Source organism: Narcine bancroftii, chromosome 10 (genome assembly GCF_036971445.1).
Source record: "Narcine bancroftii isolate sNarBan1 chromosome 10, sNarBan1.hap1, whole genome shotgun sequence".
NCBI classification, from domain to species: domain Eukaryota; kingdom Metazoa; phylum Chordata; class Chondrichthyes; order Torpediniformes; family Narcinidae; genus Narcine; species Narcine bancroftii.
The window spans coordinates 35,503,386-35,516,628 of NC_091478.1; the positions used below are offsets into that span (position 1 = coordinate 35,503,386).

At 43.8% G+C, this 13,243-nt stretch overlaps 2 protein-coding genes across 3 annotated transcripts in view; one reads left to right on the forward strand and one right to left on the reverse strand.

The window, feature by feature from the left end:
* ptenb (phosphatase and tensin homolog B) overlaps positions 1 to 2,569 on the reverse strand; it is a 133,970-nt gene extending 131,401 nt beyond the window's left edge. Inside the window, exon 1 of one of the 2 annotated variants that reach the window (XR_011345540.1) lies at positions 1,466 to 2,569. Coding sequence is in view for 1 of the 2 variants with exons in the window: in XM_069900640.1 (XP_069756741.1) it covers positions 1,466 to 1,544 (79 nt within the window). In the remaining variant the exon portion in view is untranslated. The remainder of the gene's footprint in view (positions 1 to 1,465) is intronic. The other variant, XM_069900640.1, reaches the window with a different exon arrangement.
* Positions 2,570 to 2,664: 95 nt separating this feature from the next.
* Positions 2,665 to 13,243, forward strand: part of atad1b (ATPase family AAA domain containing 1b) — a 65,107-nt gene continuing 54,528 nt past the window's right edge. Inside the window, exons 1-2 of the mRNA XM_069900647.1 lie at positions 2,665 to 2,755; positions 11,039 to 11,099. Of these exons, the coding sequence (XP_069756748.1) occupies positions 2,753 to 2,755; positions 11,039 to 11,099 (64 nt within the window). The 5' untranslated portion in view covers positions 2,665 to 2,752. The remainder of the gene's footprint in view (positions 2,756 to 11,038; positions 11,100 to 13,243) is intronic.

Genomic DNA, 13,243 nt, shown 5'->3' on the forward strand with positions numbered 1-13,243 from the left:
TATCAACTACCCAAGTTCCTTTATTTTTAAAAAAGATTTTGTACTTCACTGATTATTTCAATCATGATGGAAAATGAACAAATCTTGATCAAACAAAGCTAAGAAAAACACCATCTGCATTGTATAATGTAAACCTTTTAAAAATTCCATTTTAGAGTAATGGTTTGTGCCCTCGTATTTCTTATTTACTGAGACAAGTGTCAAATGCACAAAATATTTTTGGATAGATCTGACATGGTTATTTAAAACCTATTTAATTATTTAAAATGTAATCAGTCAGGGGGAAGATGCTACACTTTCCATTTACAAAACGTCAAATTTTCAAACATATGCTTCAGGATATTTAATTATGGAAAACTTTAGCAAGCCTACCATAGTTACACCAGAACTATTGACAGTTAATTGTGTTCATTTTCACACACAAAAATGCACGTATAGACCCCAAACATGAATCAAGCACTGGGTTTTAACGGTTGGCATCTCATCAACAAGACTAGTATAAACTAAGTTTTACCACTTGGACAATGGGCACAGCTCCAAAAAGCTACTACCATTGCACTCCAAAGAAGACTCAGCCTATTTTTAATCTTCAATTTGCCAAAAACACTACAGGACATTAAACTTCTTAATTCTAACAAAATGCATATTCACCAGCTACGTCGAGGATTTGAAAGAGGTTTCAAGAAACCAGATCAGTGTGCACATGCAATTTTAAAATGACCTGGTGCCATCGCTTCTAGGAACTGGTCGGTTAACTCCATTTACAAGTCTGCTTTGTGCCATTCAACTACAATTAAAACAAGATCTTGGTCAGATCGGAAAATGGCAAGCAAGAAATCCATTACAAATCTTAAAATGTCATCATCCAATACACAATGATGGATTTTGCTTCAAACTGCTCTTACAGCCGTTTGGTTGGAATGACAGCTTTGCTAGGAAACTGAAATCGGGGATTACTAAATCTCTCAAGAAAGAAGAGCTGATCAAAGTAATTGTCTCCAACATACGAAAGCTTAAATCTTTTGCAAAGCTATTATGGTGCAAAGCAGCTTTAATAAGTATACCGAGGGCTTTGGCCAAAAGCAGACATTTGGAAATAGAACTTCAGCCGTTCCAATCTAGGCCAAGACCGATCTTCACCCTATGTCTACAAGATCACGCATGGCAGTCCTAAAACTGCACAATAGGTATTTGCTGTTTAGAATACACAGAATTGTTAAATACAACGCCCCCCCCCCCCACAAATATTTAACTGTTAAAGTACTCACCCATAAATCTCTATGCAGTCACTTTCGTATTACCTAGAACTGTAAAATCAGATAAAAATGGTCCTGTCTCCAGCCCTTTCATCCAAAAAGATAAATTAGAAGCCCGTGCAAAGTTTCATTTGCACTTCTGCAACCCAACCTTCATGAAGGCAGAAGAGAAACCGACCCCCCCCCCCCCCCCAAATAAAAATGGATACATGTCAAGTCCAAGTCGAATCCATCCTCCTGGTATCTCCTCTTGTTCCTGCTGACAAGTTCTTTGATTCTCGAGGCCATGTCTGTGCGATCCCGGTGAAAGAGGCGGGCGGGGGGGGGGATGTGGAAGGGATCCCTTGGCTTCTGGTTTATTGCACAGCGACTGTCACTCAGAGGCCTACACCCCGAGGGCGAGCCCCGCGCGCGCACGCACACACGGGCTCGCCTGCCTCCCGCTGACCTGCTCCGCGGGGAGTTCGATCCGGGGGGGCGGGGGTCGCTATATCACCATGGAAGAGGTTGGTGGGGGTGGGGAGAGAGAGAGAAATAATCCGTGGGGTAAAAGCGAAAGCAATGCGGGACGAGGAGGAGGAGGAGGAAGAGGGGATGGGGGCGGTCGCCACATTCACCGTCTCTCCCAGCGAAGGTTCCTCCTCCACGATCACCTCCTCCGCCGCCGTTACCGCCGGCCGGGGGGAGGGGAGAGAAAAAATCCCCTCACCCGTGGCTCAAGATGGGGGGGGGGGAAAGAGGGAAGGGGAGGAGGGAGGGGGGGGGGTTGCAAATCCTGGGGTTTAAAACTGAGCAGATGCTCTTTTATTTCCCCCCCTCTTTTTTAAATAAAATAAGAGCCGAGAAGAGATTTATAGATCCGCAGCCGGTCCTCGGGCTCCGTCCGTCGGCAGATATAATCCACACTCCGGGGATCCAAGCCGCTCCGCGGTCACCATTTAAAGCAGCAGCAGGCACTCCACACGGGTGGGGAACGTCTTAGGCCATCCGTTCGGGGCACCGAAGCCCTGGGCTCCGGCCGCGGCGCCGACTCCAGCTCCTTCCTCGAAGCCGCTGCGGCCGCCGGACGCTCAAACTCCCATCATGGCTTCCCCGGGAAGAAAAAGCGCAATGCCCCCGAGAGCCGGGAGGGGAGGGAGAGAATAACCCTCCGCCTCTTCAAACATAGTCCCTCGCCGGACGCTCTCTCCCGCAAAGGGCCGTCTTTCGTTCTTCGCGCCCTCCTTTATTCGTTCGAAGACGGTCTGAAGTTGCCTTCTGCCCCTTTGCTCGGTTTCCTTTTTGCGGGAGGGTGGGGGGGGGCGAGGGCAATAATGAATTAAATCAGTATTACCACATCGGTGATGCGGCGGCGGGACACGGGCGCAGCACTCCTTGTGGTGGGTCACGTGTCCGCTGCGATTTCCCTCCCCCCCACCGTCGTGGGGCGGGGGAAGAAGGGTTGAGGGACTGACGGCCGGGGCGGGAGGTGGAGAGAGACCTATTCCTTCTTTCAGATGGTGAGGATGGCGGCACGTTGTGTGGGGAAGGGGACACACTGAAACCCACCACACCCAGTGTGGGGACCCTCCGGACCGGCCTGGGGGGGTGGGAGGGATGATCTTCCGTGAAGAGGTGTCGTTGTCCCGTGTTTGTGGGTGGGTGGGGGGGGGAGTGATGTGAGGAGGCGGCGGCATCGTCCCAGACTGCGGTCGGCGATCGGTTCTCAGCCAGCGGGACGAGTTGATTTGGTGAGAGCCCGAGGGTTGGGACGTGCTGGCGCCATCTTGGTAAAGGAGCTGCCTGTCAGGACACGTCCACTTGCCCTGTCAAACCGGCCGCTTATTTTCAGAGCCTCCTTGACCGCTCCCTCTCTACTACCACCTTACCCGGCCTCTTCCTCCCCGCCCCTTCCCCGCCCCCGCCCCTTCCCCGCCCCCGCCCCTTCCCCGCCCCCGCCTCCTCCCCGCCCCCGCCTCCTCCCCGCCCCCGCCTCCTCCCCGCCCCCGCCTCCTCCCCGCCCCCGCCTCCTCCCCGCCCCCGCCTCCTCCCCGCCCCCGCCTCCTCCCCGCCCCCGCCTCCTCCCCGCCCCCGCCTCCTCCCCGCCCCCGCCTCCTCCCCGCCCCCGCCTCCTCCCCGCCCCCGCCTCCTCCCCGCCCCCGCCTCCTCCCCGCCCCCGCCTCCTCCCCGCCCCCGCTTCCTCCCCGCCCCCGCTTCCTCCCCGCCCCCGCTTCCTCCCCGCCCCCGCTTCCTCCCCGCCCCCGCTTCCTCCCCGCCCCCGCTTCCTCCCCGCCCCCGCTTCCTCCCCGCCCCCGCTTCCTCCCCGCCCCCGCTTCCTCCCCGCCCCCGCCTCCTCCCCGCCCCCGCCTCCTCCCCGCCCCCGCCTCCTCCCCGCCCCCGCCTCCTCCCCGCCCCCGCCTCCTCCCCGCCCCCGCCTCCTCCCCGCCCCCGCCTCCTCCCCCCGCCCCCGCCTCCTCCCCCGCCCCCGCCTCCTCCCCCCCCCGCTCCCGCTTCCTCCCCCCGCCCCCGCTTCCTCCCCCCACCTCATACATACTCCTTTTCCCACTTTTACCATGCCCTGCCTTTCCCGCCCCACCTCAAGAAGATGATGGACAAACCAAATGTGATGTAAGGAATGCAAAAAGCACAAATCTGCAGATGCTAAATACCTGAAATAAAAGTGGAAAATGCTGGAGGCAAACAGCAATGTCTGATTGATTATTCCCCAGGCTGCCTGGCAACTATCTGATTTTTGGCAGAGGCCATTACTCTGTTAGGTTGTGGTTGGTGTATGTGCTGACTCAGCAAATAAGTGAAACTGTCAAAAGGTTATCGCTTGTCTTTTTGTCCAAGGTACAATAAATGAGAAACTGTTCCCTGTGATTATTGTAGATGAGGCGGAAAAAACCCTCTTTTTCATAAAATCAATGCAGAGGAGAAGCATGCAGAAAAAAAATGTTGGAACAATAGGCATGATTGCAGGTTTTATGTAAATGTAGGCATGAGAGGAATCTCAAAGAGATTTTGCATTTCTTTATTGCAAATGAAGTTGTTGATGAAAATAAACTAGTTTGCTTACAGCTGTGCTGTTGGAACCTTGGCATTAAATTAGAAAACCCCAGTGATTAAAATATTCAGTATTTTATGAAAGCTCCATTTTACCTAAAGTAAGGAGACAGTCTGAAAGGATTTAACTTTAATTCAGGGAAACACTGGTAGGAAGTCAAAGGAATGAAGGATTTAAGAAAAGTCCATAAGATACAGGAACAAAGAATAAGTTATTCAGCCCATCAAGTCTGTCCCACTACTCAATCACTAGCTGATTCATTTCCCCTCTCATCTACACCCAGTGACTTAATTACACAGATTCACTACCCTCTGGCTGAAGAAATACTTACACATCTCTATTCTAAATGGAAGTCCTTCTAGCCTTAACTTGTGCCTTCTTGTTTTTTGAATCTCCAACCATGGTAAAAAAGCCTAAAATTAAAAATCCTAAAATCTGGATTGTTTGGGGATGAGTTGGTCTGGATTTCCCAGTTTTTCAGACAGTGCTTTTAAAATCCAGAGATGAACAGGTAAATTTCGATAGTTTATTCATTATCAAATACAAATGCTTCATTTATAAAAATGAACAATTTTTAAGAAATGTAAAGTCAACATTTAACAAAAATGTAAACAATGTTTTCATTAAATAAAGAGTGTAATGCTTGAAATTATGTTTAAAAATGAAACTTTTTTCAATAAATTATTTAAAAATGTTACATGCATGTAATTAATAAACTTTTAAATAACAATTTATTAATTACTTGTTGGTTAAGTTAGAAAATCACACTGGTGACATGATGGTTTTTACCCTCACTTTTCTCTTGCACAAAAACTATACAAAAGATATCAATGAGATATATAAGGTCTAGAAAAGAGAGAAGAAACTAGTTTCCTGGATTGCTCAATGGATCAATTCACACACTGGGACCCCATAGTATTTATATGGTCATTTTAGGGAAGAATATTAACACAGGTCTCAAGCAGATAGAAGCACGTTTATCCTTAAACTAAACTGGGCTCCAAATTTGCAGAAAGGTAGCATATTTACTTCTTAAATTGTATGTAATTTTCTCCAATAGAATACAACTTTGAATTTCTGCATTGCATCTCTCCATACCTAAATATGCATCTGATTTCCAATTAAAAATGAAGATTATATAAGAAATACAGTATACAAATGGATTTCTTTGTGATAAGATTACCTGTATTGAGTGTGGTCAGTTGTTGCCGCTGTATATCTATGGTGCTTACACATGGACATAAAAGCCAGCTAAATTTAAAAAGTTTGAGAGTCTGGATTTCTGGCATCTATATTTTAGGACTTTTATTGTACATCTACTCTGTCCATGCCTTTCAACATTTCAAATGTTTCAATGAGATCCCCCTCATTCTCTTAAATTCCCACAAGTACAGGCCAAGAATCATCAAACTATCCTCGTATCCTCAAGCTATCCACCTTTCATTCCCAGAATCATCCTCATTAACCTCTGATCCCTCTCTAATATCAGCACATCCTTTCTTAAATGATGAGCCCAAAATTGCTCACAATAGTCCAAGTGAGGTCTCATCAGTGCATTATAAAGCTTCAACATTATATCCGTACACTTGCATTCTATTCCTCTTGAATTGAATGCCAACATTGCAGTTGACTCCTTCACCACTGACTCAACCTGCATGTCTACCTTCCTGCAAGGTTCCATTGACCAGCAATTTTCAAATTTCTCCCCATTTAGAAAATAGTCTGCCTTTCTTTTTTCTACCAAAGCGCATGACTGTACACTTTTTGACATTGCATTACATTGATCACTTCTCAGCCCATTGTCCTAATCTCTGCAGCCTCCCTGTTTTCTCAACACTTCCGCTACCTGCTCCTCTACCCACCTTTGCATTGTCTGCAATCTTAGCCACAAAGTTATTCATTCCATAATCTAAATCATTGATTTATGCAACATAAAAAGAAGTGGCCCTAACACTAACCTCTGCAGAACACCACTAGCAACTGGCAGCCAACCAGAATATGATCCTTGTATTCTGACTCCCTGTTTCCTGCCAATCAGCTGATGCTCTACCCACGCTAGCATGCTTCCTGTTATACCATAGGTTCTTGTTAAAGTAACTTCACATGCACCATCTTGTCAAGATCTTCTGAAAATCCAAATATACAACATCCATTCATCTCCTTTGTTTAGTCTGCTTGTCACTACTTCAAAGAATTCCAGTAGGTTTGTCAAGCAAGATTTTCCCTTAAGGAACCCATGCTGGCTTTGGTCTATCTTGTCATATGCCTCCAAGTACTCCATAACAATGGACTCCAACATCTTCCCAACCATTAACGTCAGGCTAACTGGTCTAAAATTTCCTTTCTTCTGCCTCCCTCTCTTCTTGAATAGTAGGATGACATTGCAATTTTCCAGTTCTCTGCCACCATGCCAGAATCTATAGATTCAGATTCATTGTCAGAGTACATACATGACATTGCATACAACCCCGAGATTTCTTTTTCCTGGGTGGGAGAATTACCACTAATTGGTAGTGCACACAGCATGGACATGTAATCAATCAAAAGAACTGTAAACAGATAACTAATACAAACTGTCAAATACAGGGAGAGCAAAGAAAATCAATAAAGTGCACAAGTAAAAGTCCTTAAATTAGTTCCTGATTAGTCTGTTGTTGAGGAGTCTGATGGTGGAGGGGTAGCAGCTGTTCCTGAACCTGGTGGGGTGAGTCTTGTGGCATCTATACCTCTTTGCTGATGGTAGCTGGGTGGTGTAGGTTTTTAATGATTGCTGCTGCTGTCAGACGGCACTATTCCCTATAGATGTGCTCAATTGTGAGAGGGTTTTCCTGTGATATCCTGGCCTGTGTCCTCTGCCTTTTTGAGGGGTTTATGCTCAGGGGTGTTGGTGTTCCCATACCAGACTGTGATGTAGCCGAACAGCACACTTTCCACCATACATCTGTCTAAATCTGCCAGGATTTCTGATGTCATGCCAAACCTCTGCAAACTCCTGAGGAAATAGAGGCACTGATGTGCTTTCTTCATGATGCCATTGGTGTGTTGGGTCCAGGAAAGATCCTCTGAGATAGTGACTCCCAAGAACCTAAATGTGCTCACCCTCTCCACCTCTGATTTCCCCCAATGACCACTGACTTGTACACATCTGGCTTTCCTTTCCTGAAGTCAGCATCAGCTCCTTAGTTTCCTGAAAGATGATTTCCAATGATTCAACAATATCAACAGCTACTTTCGGAATCCAAGGGTACAATCCACTTGACTTGGGACTCTTAATGGTAACTGCCCTTAGTCCAGGGGTAGTCAACCTTTTAATTTATACATACAGCATGGTGCCGCCCAATTAACCTACACCCCCGGTACGTACTTATGGGCTGAAATGGCCTTTTACCATGCTGTATGCAAAATTAAAAGGTTGGCCACCCCTGCAGACCATTAAGCTTTCTGAGCACCTCTTCCCTTGTATTAGCAACTGCACTCAGTTCCCTGATATCTTTTGACATCTGGCACACAGCTAGTGTCTTCCACAGAGAAGACTGATACAAAATTCTTATTTAGCTCTTCTATCATCTCTTTTCTCCCAGTATTATTCCTCCAGCATAAAGTCTTAGTGGTCCTATATCCCTACCTCTTCTACTCTATATACTTGAAGAAGCTTTCTTGTATTCTCTGATACTGTTTGCTACTTACATACTTTCTTCTTTTCCTTCCTTCTGAGTTTTTAGTTGCCTTTGAAAGTTTTTAAAAATTTCCCCATCCTCAATCTTCCCACTTATTTTTGCTTCCTTGTTTCCTCTCTTTTGCTTTTACGTTGGTTTTGACTTTCCTTGTCGGCCACAGTTGTGACATTTTTCCATTTGATTGTTTCCTCTTTTTCGGTATGTATCTATCCTGCACCATTCTCTCATTTCTTGCAAAAACTCAATCCATGGATGCTCTTCCATCCTCCTTACTAGTGCCCCCTTCCAATCTACAGGATTTCGGCCAGTTCCTCACTCACACCACTGTAATTCCCTTTACTCCACTGAAATACTGACACATCTGACTTTAGTTTCTCCTTGTTAAATCTCAAATTGAACTCAGTCGTATTGTGATCACTGCCCCCTAATGGTTCCTTTACCCTAAGCTCTCTAATCACTTCTGGTGCAGCCGATCCCCTAGTGGGCTCATTAACAAGCTGCTCTAAAAACCCTCTCATCGAGATTCTACAAAATCTAGTCCCAACCAGGTTTTCCCAATCTACTTGCATGTTAAAATCTCTTATGACTACCATAACATTGCCCTTCTGCCAAAAGTGTCATTTTACCCATGCTGTTTCTTAACTCAACATACAATGATTCTATATCTTCTGATCCTCTGTCACCTCTTTCTCATGTTTTAATGTAATTCCTCACAGAGTCATACCACCCTCTCTGCTTACCTGACTATCCTTTTGATACACAATGTATCCTTGGACATTCAGATCCCAATGCCATCCATCCTTTAGGCATGACATCATACCTTCAAATGTGTAACTGTACTACAAAGTTGTGCTGTTTATTTCTTATGCAGGGTGCGTTTAAATAAAAATCCTTTTGCCCTGTATTTGTTATTTTCTTTGACTCTGTGTCCCTGTTGCACTGGAACTTATCTGAGAGGCTGCAATTTTGCCCTATCTGCCTGTCCTTCGACAGCCTTGTGAACAGCTCTTGTGTGCCAACCATCTCCCTCTGCCTCTTCACTTTGGTTCCCACTCCCCTTCAAATCCAGTTTAACACGCCCCCCCCCCAAAACTGCATCACCCCTAAAATACTGAGAGAACCGATGATTGGATTCAGAGGTGGTTAGCAGTGTGATTTGGATTTCTGAAAACATACTGAAAAATTTTCCAAGCAGTGATTTTGACATGATAGAAAGTGCAAGGATGATGTGAAGATATTTTCAAAAATGAGTTGGGCACATTGAAGGACAGCCAAGTTTGAATTTGGGTTAAATCAATACCCCATTGTAGTTCTTTAAACTAATGTCTTTTGCAGTGAAACCAAAGTTGCAAGCATAAATTGATAGGTTTCTTGAAGAAAAAAAATTGAGCCCATTAAATACACAAGGTTGGCATCACACTTTGTGCAAATGTTACAAAACGAGGGATCCCTTTGGAATTATTGCAATTGTAGGTTGGTTGTTAATCGAGTCTTATCCGAGAAACAATACCCCGCTCCGAGAATGAAAGGTTTACTTACAATTTGGAGGGCAGCAGTTCACTAAAGACATGAGTCATGTAACCATCAGTGTAAAGTTGGAATAGTCAAAGAAGTTTTTGATTCAGCACAAACAATGGCTTATTCACATATATCAGACCACCTCTGGGAGTTTTTTCGGAGCATGCTTTCTTCCAGAGAACCATAGAAAGCATGTTGCATGATCTTCTTGCCTACAGGAGCCTTAAGAGTGATTGAATCTCGGAGAACTGTTGTGCAAACTTGAAAAAGACAGACATATGTCAAAAGAGAAGCAAGAGCATTTGGAAAATGAAGTACAATATTTTATCTCCGAAGACCGCAGAGCCCACCTCACTGACAAAAGACAAAGGAGGAAAAACCCAACACCCAACCCACCGATTTTCCCTTGCGACTGTGTCTGCCTGTCCCGCATCGGACTTGTCAGCCACAAACGAGCCTGCAGCTGACGTGGACATTTACCCCTCCATAAATCTTCGTCCGCGAAGCCAAGCCAAAGAAAGATGCTATAGGACTAGAGGTAAAAAGCTAGTTGCAGTGCTCCTAACTAAAAGAACTGGGCTGAAGACATAGTAGGACATTATTGAATTTCTGCCAAATCTAGAAAAACTCTAACTCCATTGCATCAACTCACAGCATGAAGTGGAATGGGAATGGAAGTTCAAAAGGCTTAATGTCTTTCAAAGAATTATTACAATCTACTGATGTACTGGTTCTCTGCTTAACAAATGTTGATGCATTGCTGGTGCAAGGCTGTTCTATCAAATGAAAAATACCTCTGAAAATTTGATGGGGTAATATATCCAGAACACTGACAACAGCAGGGAACAAATACTGCCAGCTGCATAAAGGAGATTTACCATCATGTTTGGAGTGCAGCAATTCTGTAAGTATATTTATGAATGTCACTTCATCATTTGCAAACCCCTGATTTCCTGTTCTATGGAATAAAGCCAGTGCATCAAATGATTTCCCCACATGTTCAAACATGAGCTTTTAAAATGAAAAGTATATGAACATATTCCTGTTTTCAAAGCAGAGATAGAGCAAAAGGAAATCAGATGATACCTCTTGGTACTGGAGATGAGTTGGAAAACTAAAATAAACCACAAAATATTGGAAACATTTAGCAAGACAGCAATTGTAAAACAGGGTTAATGTTTCAGTTCAAAGACTATTTATCTAGAATATTAACTCTATTCCTCCATCCAGCTGTCCATTTCCAACATTCTGGTTTAAGTTCTCTGCAATAATTCTGTGTGCGTTTCACTGCCTTCATATATCTTTTATTTTTGTCATGTCTCTCACCCTTTTGACTATATTACCCAGCATATTAACATGCCAATCCATGAAGAAATATCCTTGCACCATCATTTAGTTTCTTTGCAAAGTTTAAAAAAAAATGTTTTCTCATTTTTTTCAGTCCTGTTGAAGTGTCTGACCTGAAAGGTTAAATGTTTCTATTTCCACAAGTGCTGCCTGACTTACTGGTTTTTTTTTGGCATTTTCTGTTTTCATTGCAGATGAAGCAATGCAGGAATCATCTGGATGCGTCATCTTTGAGTACTCTACCATTCAAGCCAGGTAGGATACAGTTAAAAGCATCCTATTCCATTTGAAGTTCATGAGAACATTATGGATGTGTGGCCTTCCAGGAAGAAAATTACAGCAAATGTCCTATTGTTCTAAGAATTTACAGCTCAGTGTACATGATGGATGTGCAAGTGGGGAGTTGGAGTTATCTTTCTTACACAAGTTTGGCCATTGTTTCTGAAACAGCTGCATCAGACATACTCAGGAATTAATAGAGTAAAAGGGTGAGCCAGATTGGACTTTCGACAATGAAAAGAAGTAAGGTGTTTGCAGCAATTATGAAAAAAGCAAAAAGTTAACTGCTTCTACTTCCTTGCCACAATTTAGTGTGGCCTGAATCGACTCAATGCCGATTATGCCAGAGCTTTTCACTGGGAAGATGTTTATGGTAATACTGTAATTCACAGTGGATGGACGTATCTCCAGTGATTCTACCAGTCATGTGCTATAACTGAAATACCTTGATAGAATTTTAATGTTTATGATACTGTCATGTTTGTATCAGAAAATGGAAATTGCTTCATTAGTATGGAAATTAAGACTAAATGATACAAAATGACATAAATTGCGACAACTGCCCCATTTCACCTTGACTTTAATGGATTCGCAGAGATAGCTATTCAGACTTTTATTGAAGGAATTAGGGCATTATAAAGAGGCAGCATTGAAACCAAAGTGTCTTGGTTGATGTTACACATTATTCTACAACGAAGCAGCTTCCTCAAAACTTGCACATGGCAACAAAATTGAGGTCAACGTTAAATCTCATTGTTCCTGACCTGAAAACAAAGTGCAGAACAAAACAGAAAAGAAAGAATATCACAATTAAAGAGCAAAACTAAGAAATGTTTGTAGAATATAGACTGGTACATCACAGAACAGGCCTTTTGAGATGATTCACCACATTTGTGGTGACCATGATGCCAATCTAAACTAATCCCATCTGCCTGCATGTGGCCTGTGCGCGCTCTTCCCTGTCCTGTTTATGTATCTCTCTGAATGCCTCTTGAGAATTGCTATCATATATGCCTCTACTACCTCCTCTGGCAGCATATTCCAGACACCTGCCAATCTTCATATTTTAAAAAAAACTTGCATCACCAAAGGTAAGTTTTCTCCCACTTAAAAGTTCTTCCTGCTAGTATTTGACGTTTTCACCCTTGGAAAAAGACTGCCTATCTGAGCTCTCATAATTCTCACAATTTTATATACTTCTGCCAGGATCACTCCTTAGCTTCCAATGCTCCAGAGAAAATAATCCAAGTTGTCCAACTTCATATGGCCAATAAACTCCAATCAATTTTACATAATAGTGAACTTCTTACGTACCTTCATCACAGCCTCAACCTATTTCCTATTGAGTGGCAATTCATACATTTCCCCAAAATGTGTCCTAATCAAAGTTTTATACAGCTGCCACATGACCTGCCAACTTTTATACTCAGTGCTGTGACTGATTAAGCCAAGTATGCTGCTTAAGTACCTTCTTTATGACTCTGCCTACTTGTATTGTCACTTTTAGGGAGCGAGGGGACTTGCACACCAAGATCCCTCTATACCTTAATGCTCTGAAGGGTTTTGTCAGGAGTTGAAGCTTATTTTTTGTAAATTGCATTTTGCATTACTGCTGTGGTTGAAGATTGTGTGCAAGATTATAGTCAGGCAGACCAAATACAAGCCCAAATCATAGGATTACATTGATTTCAAAATATAACCAAGTCTGAAGAGATCTGGATAATTGTGGACCAAATGGAAGTTGTTCTGAGGAATTACTAGAACCATCTTTTGAGATTGTTGGGTTAAAGGAGGTTTCCATCGTCAACTAGGAGATAGAGGAACAATCCTTTCTGCTTCTGGTAGATTATTGGACACACACTCTCCACCAGGGAAGGTCCCTGGAGAGTATTGTAGAACAGAGAGACAAAAGAAGTAAAACATGAAAATCTCTAGACTTGATTAAAGTAAGGAACTCAGCAGGTCAAACAGTGTCTTTTATACAGGAACTGACGTTTTGGGCTTCAGCCCTTTATCAAGGTATTGTGAAGGTCTACCTTGATGATGTGCAATTCTGGTTGACAAGCTAACAAGTTAAAAGGGATGCATAGGATATTCATCAAGATGTCATTGGAGTGCTT